This window comes from Tachypleus tridentatus, chromosome 13 (genome assembly GCF_004210375.1).
Source record: "Tachypleus tridentatus isolate NWPU-2018 chromosome 13, ASM421037v1, whole genome shotgun sequence".
Lineage (NCBI taxonomy): Eukaryota > Metazoa > Arthropoda > Merostomata > Xiphosura > Limulidae > Tachypleus > Tachypleus tridentatus.
In genome coordinates this window covers 6,638,152-6,654,492 of record NC_134837.1, presented here as the reverse complement: position 1 = coordinate 6,654,492, position 16,341 = coordinate 6,638,152, and the positions used below count along the sequence as shown (strand labels likewise).

The 16,341-nt window shown below is 33.7% G+C and overlaps 1 protein-coding gene across 2 annotated transcripts in view; it reads right to left on the bottom strand.

The window, feature by feature from the left end:
* The window catches only part of LOC143238672 (uncharacterized), a 51,386-nt gene that overhangs the window by 17,016 nt on the left and 18,029 nt on the right, over positions 1–16,341 (bottom strand). For both annotated transcript variants that reach the window (XM_076479100.1, XM_076479099.1), the window contains exon 3: positions 5,855–6,046. In XM_076479100.1, coding sequence (XP_076335215.1) covers positions 5,855–6,046 — 192 coding nt within the window. The remainder of the gene's footprint in view (positions 1–5,854; positions 6,047–16,341) is intronic.

Here is a 16,341-nt window from a genome sequence, read left to right as displayed (position 1 = left end):
CAGCACCCACATGTCACTCTCCTAATTTCTATTCCTTTGATTATTTTATTATTTTTCATGTGAGACAGGTAAACAGAAGTTAAGACTGACAGATGGTGTATTCCGACCACACTGAGAGTCCTATTTCTGCAGTCACCTCCAAAACCTAAGGTACATTTTATATCCCACATCACAGCTTGTACCCTGGAGATCCTTTTTTATTGGTGCAGTGTTTTTGGTTTTTATTTGGGCATTTTTTTAGTTTCTAACAAATTTTATACACACACACACAGAACATCTGATAGTTGTATCAGTATCAGATATAAAAGAATTTGTATACAACCTTAAGATATAACACTTTTCCAGAAAAATTACAACACTAGTAAATGGTAGTAACACTAGCAATTAGAAGTGAAAATACATGGATATTTCAAACATTAAATAATCATAGCAAAAGTAAAGTGAAAGTAACATTAGGTAAAAGAACCAGATCAAGAAAAAACTAGAAATGAAATCATAAATTTGGTCAGAAAAAATTACACTCAATAAAAATTCAACAAACAATGTGTTCTTAGTCAGATGTACCTTTGATGTGTTAGAATAAACAATGTTATCAAAGATAAAATACACTATGGTGTATAAGCAATCTCCACAAAATATGAATGTCAGAATAATTATGCAGGGACATCAAATGGTAAAAAACTTATTTCATGTGTCTGGCTTATGATAAAAAAGATCCACTTGAGCCCCACAGTTGACTTGAAAAACAAAGCAAAATTATTCTAGACACTTGTTAAGGTTACTAGACGTCGTGAAAACACCACTTAGTACCTGTAATCTTCATAACTGAATCAAAGTTTTATATCTCCACTAGTGACCAGAGAACTTGTGGCAAATGTGAATATGTTCAGTGCAACATAAAGTTTCAGCTGAGGTTATGCCCTGGTGAAGCACTACTGTGAATGAATGTGTAGAAGTCACTACTGAATCACATACTGTAATAAGTTATGAGATGTCTCACAGGTGCAATCAGGCCATACTTTGTACTAATAAAAGATAAAGTTATTCTGTCATACTACTAACAACAGAAATCATGTACTGCCAGGTAAAACGTTCTGATCTTAAAACTAAAGAACATCTATGGAATTGCTGCAACCCCTCAAATCACAACAATATATCCCTCTGGATACATAACAGTACAGTGACTAAAGAAAATAACCAATTTCATCTCAATGTTGTTCACAACCAGAGTTTTGTATTGATACCAGTGTTGACAACAGAAACTTCAACACTTGAAACCACCAGAAAATAATTGATAATTGATGTTTTTCACTAGACTGCCAATAATATTATATTGTTATTTTCTAAAATGAACTGTAACAATTAATTACTTCATGTATTAAATATACAAATTATCTGTTTATTTAGATAAATCTTGTGTCATGTTTTTAATGTTTTTGAATATCCAAGCTCATCATAATTACATGGAACCGATTTTATTTTAGATTATGTTTCATTTTGGTGGAAACTTGGTATCCAGACTATGAGTGTCTGAATCATCCAAGTGTACAGTACTCTACTGATGACCACTACTATATATATGTATATTTCTGTTAACCATGGACAGATTGAAATTAATATAGAGAGAAATTAATAATAACAAGTTGGCTACAAAAACTGGCTAAACTGTGCTTACATAATGTTCGGAGTACATTTGCCTTTCTTGTCACAAGAGCTTAAGTATATATACACGTGAAATACACTGTACACACACTGTCTTAACCATTCCACCATGTTTTATATCTGAGAGGACTAACAGTGATATTGGTAACACACATACACTGAGAGATAATATGATCCTATACTGTATGTGGTGACAATCTGTCACAGAATATCACGACAATAATATGATCCTCTAGTCCTGTGATCAGAAAACAGTAATGAATGAACTGTACTCACAATCATTTATTTTTAGTTTTGAATAAGCATTATTCAAAGTTATCTTTCTTCTTTCAATACAGTCAAAGATTTACAATTATTCTGTGATATATTTTCTGTCAAACCTACTTTTATCTGGAATCTGTAGTCTTATATTAATGGGAAGCAAGTCCACAGAGATCCACAGAGTAATGAAGGGTTCCTGCCCACAAAAGTAGACTAGATTCCATGAATTTCTTTTAATGTATGCAATAATTGTTCATGATTTATCTATCAATTTAGTGATGAATTTCCAGGATTTTTATGTACATCACACACACACACACACACACACACACACACACACACAGTAAAAATACCCAAAATAGACTCAGTGATATATACATTTATTCAAGTCAAAATTCTCCAAGGCAAATTAATACCAATATAAAAAAAATAGAATTTCAAAATAAGTCAATACCTACTAAGTAATGGAACATCAAATCATAATGTGATGTCTGACATTCTCACAGTAATTATTATTTATTTGAAACATGACAATAATAACAAACTGTTCACCCCTCAACTGATTAGATTCAGCATTATTTTATACGTTATATTCAGTTTTCAACTATTCTTCCAGATTGCTTATCACATTTATATTTAAAAACTTCAGAAAGTCACACAGTAACATTACAGTCATTGTGGTGAACCCAAAGACACTCTCAGGTCATTGTTATAACTTCACAACAAACACATATCAAATACATTTTTTTTATTCCCCTAATTTTTGGATTGCAATATACATATTATATATTTCATTGTTTTCGAAGCTGCCTGTCTTAGTGCATTAGATTCTACAGTTAACGATTTCATTTTTCTAACTAGATTCTGCCATCACAGATTTTAGTCAGATTGTTTATGAAGGCAGTTACATCTTCTTGTAGTCCCTGCTTTTTAGCTTTAGTTTCACACAGTTGATCCTTGATGACTTTCTGTTTTCTGGCTAAAAGTAGTACTTGAATTTTCTTTTTCTTATCTTCTAGATGTTGTCTGTATTTCTGTCTGGCTTCTGCTGCATTCACTAGGAGAGCTGGTGTTATTTTGAAATTAGACATACCATCAACCAGCTTCTGCTGCATTCACTAGGAGAGCTGGTGTTATTTTGAAATTAGACATACCATCAACCAGCTTCTGCTGCATTCACTAGGAGAGCTGGTGTTATTTTGAAATTAGACATACCATCAACCAGCTTCTGCTGCATTCACTAGGAGAGCTGGTGTTATTTTGAAATTAGACATACCATCAACCAGCTTCTGCTGCATTCAGTAGGAGGGCTGGTGTTATTTTGAAATTAGACATACCATCAACCTGCTTCTGCTGCATTCACTAGGAGAGCTGGTGTTATTTTGAAATTAGACATACCATCAACCAGCTTCTGCTGCATTCACTAGGAGAGCTGGTGTTATTTTGAAATTAGACATACCATCAACCAGCTTCTGCTGCATTCACTAGGAGAGCTGGTGTTATTTTGAAATTAGACATACCATCAACCAGCTTCTGCTGCATTCAGTAGGAGGGCTGGTGTTATTTTGAAATTAGACATACCATCAACCAAATAAATATTCTCTCCCACTTTTCTCTGAGCAACTAGAAAAACTTCTTGCAAATTCTCAACTAAACTTTATTTATTCAGAACCCCTGCTCCACACTGGTTTGTCCATGAGAAATAATTAATAGAAGTTTAAAAACTTCCCAAACTGTTGAACTCTGACATGTTATTTCATAATTATGTAAGAACGAATCCACTGACTCATTCTTTACTGGATCATGATCTCTAAAATAATGAGTCCGAACAAGATACAGTTCTTACACTGTGTATAAAGTCACAGTTTTCATCCTTGGTAATTTCATTTGTTCATTCATCCAGATGCTGTAGATAATCACCTTCTCTAACAGAATTTTGATGTTTGTATACATCTGGTTTATCAACAATTTTGTTAGGGTTCAAGCATATGTAAAGATAATCAGTGTTTTCTCAATCAAATATTTTACAACAATGTGTTCCTTATGTATCATACAGAACTGCATGACTGATAAGTCTTGAAACATCCTGAATGTTTTGTAATATAGACTGGGTTTTAAACTGAAGATCAATCTTCATGACTGCCAATGTCTTGCACATCTATTTTCAAGAGTTTTGTAACACTTGAGCTTGTATGTAAAATGTCATCTTTAATAAACCGTTTCATCAATTTCTTGATAAACTGTTCAAGGTGACCACTGAGAAGTGGTACCAGGGGATGTGAACTCTGAAATATCTCTAGAAATGGAGTCTTGGTATTCACTATGGTTTCAAAGAATGCCAGTCCAGCCATGATAAACTTATCTGACACTGTCTCTATGACAGTAAGATACGACTAGTTAGAAAGTTGATTCTTCTTTCCTTGCATAGTTTTAACGTATTTGATTACATTTGGTCATATGTCAATAGCTCTTGCAGCAATGGGTCTATTCTCGAGCCAACGGTGACCACAAAACTGAAGTGGGAAGACTGAGGATCTAGTAATAGTTATCCATTCACTGCTGGATTATCTTTAAATAACCACTATAGAGCTTTAACTAGTTTAGCTGCACCAAACTGTGACATTTCACAACCATTTTTTAAAGAGTTGTGAACCATATGAAGGCCACAGTTTCCAATGTTTATTAATCCATGGGGTGTAGATTCTGACTCCTTTATTTTACCACATAGTGAAGAATACAGATTCCAGTTCACTGTTGGTCCATCAGTGGAAAATTGGATAATTTTTTTTTCATTACAATAAAACAGACAGCAGATTCTCAGTCCTGCCACGACCAATGAAAGTAAAGGTAAAGTAATGTGATACAATGCAATCATCAACACGACCACACTAATATAAATGCCAAGTTGCTTCCTATTCAAGCTGCTGCTGTGGGATTCATTGAACATGGGTACAATTTTATTCACTGTTTCAAGTGTGTAGCCAAATGATTATGAAAGTGTAGACCAAGTCCAAGGCCTACAGGATAAGCACACTTGTCTTCACCACATGTGAATTTTTGAGTCATACCACTTTCAGGAAATATTTGTTTAAATGTTTCAGAAATGTTATTACAACTATTGTGGCTGAAACATACCCAGTATTTACTGACTTTTTTGTTAAAACATAAAATGTAATGACTTTCCATGACTTAAAAATACTCTTCAAATTCCATGATTTTTCAAATTTTCCAGCACTCGTGGGAAGCCTGCAATGTGGTAAACTAACATTTTGGACCACAGAACTTAATATTTCATAGTTTTCTGTACTCTTTGAAATCTCATGTAGTATGAGTTTAAAAATATTCATACTAAAAGAAATGGTATTTCTACAACTTAATTCATTAGGAAATGCTTGTAAATAAGAGTAGAAAATTCTCTCAGTACGTGGGACTAACAGAAATTCTCTCCCAAGCATCACGTTTTCATCAGTGCTGGAGAGGTTCTGTATCTCTCTGCTGGTGCTGTCATTGGAAGTCTGTTTGAAAGAGTTGAAACACACAACCAAATCTTGCCAATACTATGTCACTGAAGCTCCAACATCAACTACTCAGTTGACTTTATGATTACATTTTACAGTTGTGATACAATCATTTGTGAATTGCTAGCAAGAGCAGTATATACCACTAGAACACTGATGAATATAACCAAAAGTCAATACTGATCACTTGTCTTTCAGTAGAAACATCCAGTATATATATTAGAAATTATATCACAACTGTAAAATTTGGTCAGGTAATGTTCAATCATTAAAAAAACAAAACAGTTAAGATTACTTAAGTCTCTGTTATAACATAACAATAAAAATATTTTAACCTACAAAAGTTAGGTTAACAGTCTAAGTTATAAAATTGAAAAAGTAATTTTTTAAAGACTGAAATAAAACAAATTTACCTTTCCTGAACCCATTGGGACAGGTTTATTATGCATTGGTGGAGCCCCTAAAGAGTTCATGGCTGGCATATGTTGGTGTCCCATAGTAGCCATTGAAGAACATGTGTCATCAAATGGGTTACTTGCCACAATTGTATCACCAAACCCACTGATTGGAGGTGGAGGAACCAATTCAGGAAGGGTGGGACTAGCCTAAGAAATAAACAAACCACTTTGAGCAATGCACATAAATTTAAACTTTAACAGTTTTAACAAGCTGCCCAGTAAGAATAATATCCAAATCTTTAAAGGCAATTTTTGGATTGAACAGTAGGAAAAGTACAATCTGCCACGAGTGACAAAGCAAGTGAAACTTTAGAAACAGATGCAACTTTAATACACAGAAAACAGAAGTAAGAGCCTGAAATCATTCAAGATGCATTTTACAAACTATCAAAAAATTACAGACACAAATACACCCCTAAGCTTGTATCTACACCTGTGAAAATACTTCCAAAGTTGTAACTGTTTTCATGAGGATAGTAGAAAACACAGTTGAGAACTCAGAATTTGATTTATCTGCTTCCTCATCATGACTTGGTCACATCAAAGCAAAATGAATATATTGTGAGCAGGGCTATTCCTACTCCAAGAAAATCTACTTTTAATCTGGTAACACATCTGAAACTAAACCTTTTAATTATTTTTGTTAATGTGAGCTATATTCTATGCAAGTTTTACAGTATTATATACATAAACAAAATTTCTTATACATGTTAAATAATATTTATTATTTTGATTTAATTAGTGTTATATGTTTTATTATTTTTATTATAAACTATATTCATCATTTTTATTTATTGTTTTTTTATTGCAACTATATTCTATGTTATATAACTGAGATATGTTTTAAAATTTCGAACACAATCACAAGGCAGAGCTACAGAAGTCTACATCTGGCTCTGATACTTCTGGCCAGGTGCACCAGCATACAACAGCAGCATACTGTACAGAATCAATTAAACATAAGGATACATATCCTTGTCAAATGCACATCACTAAAAAACTTGTTAATTTTATTGTCGTTACACTGCAACCCTTCTCATGGTGAAGTCAAAATATTTTCAAGACCTAACATCAGTCAGGGATTCTTGGTACATTCTTCTCACTCTGCAAGCAGCTGTCCACAAAACTGATCAAGAGCAGATTTTATGAAGCCCAATGAAATGTCATCTCTCTACTGTAACTTGTACTCAACATCAATGTCACTGCAGAAATATTCATGGCCTTCTTGGAGTCACTGGTCATTTTATTCTTGACTGAAAAATGCAGAGAGTCATGCTGGCACATTGGCATTTCAAGAAGTATCACACATCTGATAACACTGCAGCTCAATATGGTGAAATAAATATTTTTAATAACAACAACATGTTATGTGATGTATGATGAAGTATCCAACATGATCAAGGCTTTCTGACTACTTAGGCTGGAACTACAAATACTACTCAGTGTGAGAGATGGATGAATCTAAACCAGCAGACAATTTATCCAAAATAACTTCTTAAACATAAGCCATGTTTTTCCCATATACAACAGCTTGTGGTCAGGGATGACATGAAAGAAGCCAGACCACTATTGGAAGTAATTTCCAAACCATCAGCTGTCACTCAAGAACCAGTGTAAGTGATCTAAATAAGAGAAAGGCCAGTTCAGTCAGTAACACCAACATGGCAGAACTTAGAAATTATGTCTTTACTGAAGTTCAATAAACTAGATACTGGTACATTTAAACTTAGTTTTCTTGATCAAACCATGCTTTTAGATTGGATAACAATACTGACACCTTTTGAAGACTTCACCCAGGGTCAGAACATTGTTACCTCCAGTTACATGTAGTGGCATGAAATTACTGACTGATAACTAAGACTGACAGCACAGAATCCAGATATAATTTCAATCTTGTCTTGGCACTGAGGAAATTTGTTCCCACCCAAATGACTCAGTATGAACAATAAAGTGTCTTTGCTTGGTTGCAACATATTTAAATTTGACTGGTATTTCACTAAACTTGTGTTCTATGAATCCAATCAAAAGCTCCTTCAGTCAGAAGTCATTAAACTTTCAACAAATAATCCTACAACCATGGAACAAAAACAGAATTGTAATGGGTATATGTGACATTGAATGACGTTTTGAATTCCTCACAGACCCAGTGTACACATCAATATTTGAGTAAAATAGAAGTAAACTGTTGGTATTAACTTCACTCTGCTTATATTTTTCTTCTGTTGTTTGTGAGTGAATGATGAATATTTAGTGAGAGTAACATAAATATGCATTTATGTTTTTGCAGTAAATATATGAATTACATTGTATAAATTGTTATTTGATGTGGCATGTGTATATTTTTGATGAGTTAGTTAATTAGAGATTTATTTTTATATCAATAACAAAATATTCACCTGCTGTTATGTTATGGTAAGTTAAATTATTGTATTTAAGTTAATTGGTGAGATATTTTTAAATTGTATTTATCCTTCTAGCTTGTCAGAATGTCAGCTCAACCAGCAAAGAAACAAAAACATTCAAATGGAAGGAGTAGCAGCAGAAATTTTCTAGAATCGTGGACTGAGATATTTGGCATGATTAATAAGTGTGATAAAGCATTATACATCTTGTGTTCTGAAACAGAGGTCAGCAAACTACGACTTGTGAGCCAAATCTAGTCCACCGACTTCATTGAACATGTGACGTTGCATACAGAAATTCTTTGTTTTCTTTATCTATCTTTGGTTAGTGAACAATAAATTTCAGGATAACAAAAATAGAGCAAAAGTCTCTTTTTGCAGTGGCCTCAAATAAATCAATGTTTTAACTCTTTACTGCATGCCATGTTTTACACGGCACATTACGATTTTTATGTCATTAAATGCTAACTAATGTGTTTTTTGTCGTAAGCTGCATACTGGGCTGCTAGTAGAACAAAACAAGCAGGTTAGTATCATCAAACATTGTCTCAGGCATGTTAACAAGTTCTGAACTCATTCAGTGTTTGCTACATTTTGTCCGTGTCAATGCTGCTCGAACAACCTCTGTTATATTGTCTTGTTTCATGCATTTGTGGACTATTTAGTGGTAAGTAACAATATTATTAGCTGAATAAGAGTTGTGACATAGTTTTCATAAACAAAATAAAGTTTAGGAACAATCTTATATATTGTACTACAATATTCACTCAGTCATCATATCACAGCACCCGACAATATGAACAATCTTATATATTGTACTACAATATTCACTCAGTCATCATATCACAGCACCCGACATATGAACAATCTTATATATTGTACTACAATATTCACTCAGTCATCATATCACAGCACCCGACATATGAACAATCTTATATATTGTACTACAATATTCACTCAGTCATCATATCACAGCACCCGACATATGAACAATCTTATATATTGTACTACAATATTCACTCAGTCATCATATCACAGCACCTGACATATGAACAATCTTATATATTGTACTACAATATTCACTCAGTCATATCACAGCACCTGACATATGAACAATCTTATATATTGTACTACAATATTCACTCAGTCATCATATCACAGCACCTGACATATGAACAATCTTATATATTGTACTACAATATTCACTCAGTCATCATATCACAGCACTCGACATATGAACAATCTTATATATTGTACTACAATATTCACTCAGTCATCATATCACAGCACCCGACATATGAACAATCTTATATATTGTACTACAATATTCACTCAGTCATCATATCACAGCACCCGACATATGAACAATCTTATATATTGTACTACAATATTCACTCAGTCATCATATCACAGCACCCCACATATGAACAATCTTATATATTGTACTACAATATTCACTCAGTCATCATATCACAGCACCCGACATATGAACAATCTTATATATTGTACTACAATATTCACTCAGTCATCATATCACAGCACCCAACATATGAACAATCTTATATATTGTACTACAATATTCACTGAGTCATCATATCACAGCACCCAACATATGAACAATCTTATATATTGTACTACAATATTCACTGTCATCATATCACAGCACCCAACATATGAACAATCTTATATATTGTACTACAATATTCACTCAGTCATCATATCACAGCACCTGACATATGAACAATCTTATATATTGTACTACAATATTCACTCAGTCATCATATCACAGCACCTGACATATGAACAATCTTATATATTGTACTACAATATTCACTCAGTCATCATATCACAGCACCCGACATATGAACAATCTTATATATTGTACCACAATATTCACTCAGTCATCATATCACAGCACCCGACATATGAACAATCTTATATATTGTACTACAATATTCACTCAGTCATCATATCACAGCACCCGACATATGAACAATCTTATATATTGTACTACAATATTCACTCAGTCATCATATCACAGCACCCGACATATGAACAATCTTGTATATTGTACTACAATATTCACTCAGTCATCATATCACAGCACCGACATATGAACAATCTTATATATTGTACTACAATATTCACTCAGTCATCATATCACAGCACCCGACATATGAACAATCTTATATATTGTACTACAATATTCACTCAGTCATCATATCACAGCACCTGACATATGAACAATCTTATATATTGTACTACAATATTCACTCAGTCATCATATCACAGCACCGACATATGAACAATCTTATATATTGTACTACAATATTCACTCAGTCATCATATCACAGCACCCGACATATGAACAATCTTATATATTGTACTACAATATTCACTCAGTCATATCACAGCACCTGACATATGAACAATCTTATATATTGTACTACAATATTCACTCAGTCATCATATCACAGCACCCGACATATGAACAATCTTATATATTGTACTACAATATTCACTCAGTCATCATATCACAGCACCTGACATATGAACAATCTTATATATTGTACTACAATATTCACTCAGTCATATCACAGCACCTGACATATGAACAATCTTATATATTGTACTACAATATTCACTCAGTCATCATATCACAGCACCTGACATATGAACAATCTTATATATTGTACTACAATATTCACTCAGTCATCATATCACAGCACCCGACATATGAACAATCTTATATATTGTACTACAATATTCACTCAGTCATCATATCACAGCACCTGACATATGAACAATCTTATATATTGTACTACAATATTCACTCAGTCATCATATCACAGCACCCAACATATGAACAATCTTATATATTGTACTACAATATTCACTGAGTCATCATATCACAGCACCCAACATATGAACAATCTTATATATTGTACTACAATATTCACTGTCATCATATCACAGCACCCAACATATGAACAATCTTATATATTGTACTACAATATTCACTCAGTCATCATATCACAGCACCTGACATATGAACAATCTTATATATTGTACTACAATATTCACTCAGTCATCATATCACAGCACCTGACATATGAACAATCTTATATATTGTACTACAATATTCACTCAGTCATCATATCACAGCACCCGACATATGAACAATCTTATATATTGTACCACAATATTCACTCAGTCATCATATCACAGCACCCGACATATGAACAATCTTATATATTGTACTACAATATTCACTCAGTCATCATATCACAGCACCCGACATATGAACAATCTTATATATTGTACTACAATATTCACTCAGTCATCATATCACAGCACCGACATATGAACAATCTTGTATATTGTACTGCAATATTCACTCAGTCATCATATCACAGCACCCGACATATGAACAATCTTATATATTGTACTACAATATTCACTCAGTCATCATATCACAGCACCCGACATATGAACAATCTTATATATTGTACTACAATATTCACTCAGTCATCATATCACAGCACCTGACATATGAACAATCTTATATATTGTACTACAATATTCACTCAGTCATCATATCACAGCACCCGACATATGAACAATCTTATATATTGTACTACAATATTCACTCAGTCATCATATCACAGCACCCGACATATGAACAATCTTATATATTGTACTACAATATTCACTCAGTCATATCACAGCACCTGACATATGAACAATCTTATATATTGTACTACAATATTCACTCAGTCATCATATCACAGCACCCGACATATGAACAATCTTATATATTGTACTACAATATTCACTCAGTCATCATATCACAGCACCTGACATATGAACAATCTTATATATTGTACTACAATATTCACTCAGTCATATCACAGCACCTGACATATGAACAATCTTATATATTGTACTACAATATTCACTCAGTCATCATATCACAGCACCTGACATATGAACAATCTTATATATTGTACTACAATATTCACTCAGTCATCATATCACAGCACCCGACATATGAACAATCTTATATATTGTACTACAATATTCACTCAGTCATCATATCACAGCACCTGACATATGAACAATCTTATATATTGTACTACAATATTCACTCAGTCATCATATCACAGCACCCGACATATGAACAATCTTATATATTGTACTACAATATTCACTCAGTCATCATATCACAGCACCGACATATGAACAATCTTATATATTGTACTACAATATTCACTCAGTCATCATATCACAGCACCCGACATATGAACAATCTTATATATTGTACTACAATATTCACTGTCATCATATCACAGCACCCAACATATGAACAATCTTATATATTGTACTACAATATTCACTCAGTCATCATATCACAGCACCTGACATATGAACAATCTTATATATTGTACTACAATATTCACTCAGTCATCATATCACAGCACCCGACATATGAACAATCTTATATATTGTACTACAATATTCACTCAATCATCATATCACAGCACCCCACATATGAACAATCTTATATATTGTACTACAATATTCACTCAGTCATTATATCACAGCACCCGACATATGAACAATCTTATATATTGTACTACAATATTCACTCAGTCATCATATCACAGCACCCGACATATGAACAATCTTATATATTGTACTACAATATTCACTCAGTCATCATATCACAGCACCTGACATATGAACAATCTTATATATTGTACTACAATATTCACTCAATCATATCACAGCATCCGACATATGAACAATCTTATATATTGTACTACAATATTCACTCAGTCATCATATCACAGCACCCGACATATGAACAATCTTATATATTGTACTACAATATTCACTCAGTCATCATATCACAGCACCCGACATATGAACAATCTTATATATTGTACTACAATATTCACTCAGTCATCATATCACAGCACCCGACATATGAACAATCTTATATATTGTACTACAATATTCACTGAGTCATCATATCACAGCACCCAACATATGAACAATCTTATATATTGTACTACAATATTCACTGTCATCATATCACAGCACCCAACATATGAACAATCTTATATATTGTACTACAATATTCACTCAGTCATCATATCGCAGCACCTGACATATGAACAATCTTATATATTGTACTACAATATTCACTCAGTCATCATATCACAGCACCTGACATATGAACAATCTTATATATTGTACTACAATATTCACTCAGTCATCATATCACAGCACCGACATATGAACAATCTTATATATTGTACCACAATATTCACTCAGTCATCATATCACAGCACCCGACATATGAACAATCTTATATATTGTACCACAATATTCACTCAGTCATCATATCACAGCACCCGACATATGAACAATCTTATATATTGTACTACAATATTCACTCAGTCATCATATCACAGCACCGGACATATGAACAATCTTATATATTGTACTACAATATTCACTGAGTCATCATATCACAGCACCCGATATATGAACAATCTTATATATTGTACTACAATATTCACTCAGTCATCATATCACAGCACCGGACATATGAACAATCTTATATATTGTACTACAATATTCACTCAGTCATCATATCACAGCACCCGACATATGAACAATCTTATATATTGTACTACAATATTCACTCAGTCATCATATCACAGCACCCGATATATGAACAATCTTATATATTGTACTACAATATTCACTCAGTCATCATATCACAGCACCCAACATATGAACAATCTTACATATTGTACTACAATATTCACTCAGTCATCATATCACAGCACCCGACATATGAACAATCTTATATATTGTACTACAATATTCACTCAGTCATCATATCACAGCACCCGACATGTTTATGTATTTGTAGTAAATGAGCAGGGTTATTTAAAATTGCACTAATTTTGTTGCTAGCCAGTGGACAGATATATGGCAGCAGTTTCATGGTACTTTTCATGTGTTATGGTTGCACTCAATAAAGAAAGTACAGTATATTTAATTGTTTTAACATCCATAACTTCTATAAAGTACTCTCCTTGTAAAATGTGGTTGGCTGCATCTATTGGTAAGTTCAAAATACTATATGATTGCAATTTTTTTAATGTTGTGAACCACTTCATAATTATTTCCTATATGAAACTATTTTGTTACTGTTTCTGATAAGAAGTATTTTTAGTTACTATTTTTTAAAGTAGTCAATTATTTTGTTCAAAAAACTTTTTGCAAAATTGCTTTAATAATTTTTTCTAATTTACATATATCTTGTTACATATATCTTGTGCTTGCAGTTATCCATCATTCATAATGTCACACGAGAAAAGGCAAAAAATTTACTGAATCTCAAGTCTTTAAAGAGCATTGGAGAGTGGAATATTTTGCAACTAAAAAAACAAAGCATTGTGCGTAATATCGAGTGAGGCGATTGTAGTGTTAAAGGAATATAATATATGTAGGTATTACCAAACAAACCATTCATCTCACTATTCTCATCTTACAGGAAAGTTACATCATGAAAAATATGAAGCCTTGAAACAGGTTATTTTATTACAACAGTCGTTTTTCACAAGGATAAATAATAACAATGAAGCTGCAACTAAGCTAGTTTGAGAGTATCTCATTTGTTAGCTAAGAAAAGAAAACCATTTACTGATGGTGAATTAATTAAATCTTGTATGATAGCAACAGCTGAAGAAATAGACTTATTCAAGAATATTAGTCTTTCTGCAAAAACAATAACTAGGAGAGTCAAAGACATAGAAGACAACATCCTGTGTCAATTAAACAATAAAGCACGACATTTTCAGTGGTTTTCTCTAGCTCTTGATGAATTAACAGATGTGTCTGACAATTCTGTGTTACTACTGTTAATTTGTGGAATTAATGCTAATTTTGAAGTGATGGAAGAACTAGCTTCAGTGAGCAGCATGCACGGAAGAACTAGCTTCAGTGAGCAACATGCACGGAAGAACTAGCTTCAGTGAGGAACATGCACGGAAGAACTAGCTTCAGTGAGCAGCATGCATGGAAGAACTAGCTTCAGTGAGCAACATGCACGGAAGAACTAGCTTCAGTGAGCAGCACGCACGGAAGAACTAGCTTCAGTGAGCAACATGCAGGGAAGAACTAGCTTCAGTGAGCAACATGCACGGAAGAACTAGCTTCAGTGAGGAACATGCACGGAAGAACTAGCTTCAGTGAGCAACATGCACGGAAGAACTAGCTTCAGTGAGCAACATGCACGGAAGAACTAGCTTCAGTGAGCAGCATGCACGGAAGAACTAGCTTCAGTGAGCAGCATGCACGGAAGAACTAGCTTCAGTGAGCAGCATGCACGGAAGAACTAGCTTCAGTGAGCAACATGCACGGAAGAACTAGCTTCAGTGAGGAACATGCACGGAAGAACTAGCTTCAGTGAGCAGCATGCAGGGAAGAACTAGCTTCAGTAAGCAGCATGCACGGAAGAACTAGCTTCAGTGAGCAACATGCACGGAAGAACTAGCTTCAGTGAGGAACATGCACGGAAGAACTAGCTTCAGTGAGCAGCATGCACAGAAGAACTAGCTTCAGTGAGGAACATGCACGGAAGAACTAGCTTCAGTGAGCAGCATGCACAGAAGAACTAGCTTCAGTGAGCAGCATGCATGGAAGAACTACTGGTGAAGACATTTTCAAAGTGGTGGTAAAAACATTCACAAAACTGTTTGGTTTAAAAACATCAAAAGTCTAATACAACTGATAGTGGAAAAAATATGTGGTGTAGGAAAGGGTTGTATGAAACCTATAGTGTTTCACTGGATCATTCATCAGCAGGCACTTTGTAGAAAACACTTAGATCTGTCATGTATAGTGTTTCACTGGATCATTCATCAGCAGGCACTTTGTAGAAAACACTTAGATCTGTCATGTATAGTGTTTCACTGGATCATTCATCAGCAGGCACTTTGTAGAAAACACTTAGATCTG